This window comes from Sinocyclocheilus rhinocerous, unplaced genomic scaffold (assembly GCF_001515625.1).
Source record: "Sinocyclocheilus rhinocerous isolate Xijiao unplaced genomic scaffold, SAMN03320098_v1.1 scaffold3387, whole genome shotgun sequence".
Lineage (NCBI taxonomy): Eukaryota > Metazoa > Chordata > Actinopteri > Cypriniformes > Cyprinidae > Sinocyclocheilus > Sinocyclocheilus rhinocerous.
Genome location: NW_015666563.1, coordinates 37957 through 39311, shown reverse-complemented (window position 1 = coordinate 39311; position 1355 = coordinate 37957). Strand labels below are relative to the sequence as shown.

At 34.2% G+C, this 1355-nt stretch overlaps 1 protein-coding gene across 1 annotated transcript in view; it reads left to right on the top strand.

Moving 5' to 3' along the window:
• arhgap42b (Rho GTPase activating protein 42b) overlaps window positions 1–1355 on the top strand; it is a 104799-nt gene that overhangs the window by 78314 nt on the left and 25130 nt on the right. The window contains exons 9-10 of the mRNA XM_016544196.1: window positions 206–306; window positions 395–504. Coding sequence (XP_016399682.1) covers window positions 206–306; window positions 395–504 — 211 coding nt within the window. The remainder of the gene's footprint in view (window positions 1–205; window positions 307–394; window positions 505–1355) is intronic.

Below are 1355 nucleotides of genomic sequence, written 5' to 3'. Positions count from 1 at the left end.
TGTTAATTTTTGGGCGGGGGGGGGGGTATCTTTCAACTGTGCTATTCACAATAGGTATTTTATATGTATGTATTATATAATATAAATATATATTCATTTATTTATTTATTAGTTCAAATTTTAGAGCATGGGAGCTGCAAATGACAAATGTTTTGCCAAGCAAGAATATCACTTATGCCTTATGCACATCTCGTACGTGTTTCAGGGCCTTTGGGTTGCGCATGGACACGACATTATTGTACATACGAAAAAGGCAGCAACACTTTCAGCATGTGCAACACAGAGGCAAAACCCACAGCTAAACAGGTACAAAGATGCTCATGTTTCAGTGATCTGTTGGAAAAGAGCTGCTGTTTGCATCAGATCCTCACTATCTGTCTCTCTCTTTTCACAGAATGGTGTCATGTCAAATCCCACAGAGAAGTTCAGACTGAAGTCCTGTATCAGGAGGAAGACTGACTCGATTGATAAGCGCTTCTGTTTTGATACTGAGGTGGTTGAAAGGTGGGTATCTGCACTGACGACACAGTACAGGTGTTTTAAATCTTTAACACTCCCTGAGAAAATCGACATATTGTCATCTGTTATTCACCCTCATGTTGTTATGAACCTGTGTGACTGTCTGTCTTCCATGGAGCACAAAAGGAGAAATTTTAAAGAATGTCCATGCTCCTTTTTCCATGCGTTGTATTTTATATCAGGTTATATATATATATATATATAATCTTCAAAAGAAATATAGCACGCAGGTTATTCTGCGTCGGCATTTTAGTGCCACATTAAAAAAATTAAATAAAAAAATCTAAGATTACGAGATTAGTGCTCTTTAATGTGGCGTGACAGATCGCTGTATTCACTTCAGTTTAAGCGGCATGTGAATCAGTCATCTTTCCGATTACAAAAGGAGAAATTTTAAAGAATGTCCATGCTCCTTTTTCCATGCGTTGTATTTTATATCAGGTTATATATATATATAATCTTCAAAAGAAATATAGCACGCCGGTTATTCTACGTCGGCATTTTAGTGCCACATTAAAAAAATTAAATAAAAAAATCTAAGATTACGAGATTAGTCGTAATATTTCGAGAATAAAGTCGAAATACTACGAGAATAAAGTCGAAATGTTTCGAGAATAAAGTCGAAATTACGAAAATAAAGTAGAAATATTACGAGAATAAAGTCAAAATATTTTGAAAATAAAGTCGAAATTACGAGAATAAAGTCGAAATGTGATGAGAATAAAGTCAAAATATTTTGAGAATAAAGTCGAAATTACGAGAATAAAGTCGAAATGTGATGAGAATAAAGTCAAAATATTTTGAGAATAAAGTCGAAATTACGAGAATAAAGTCGA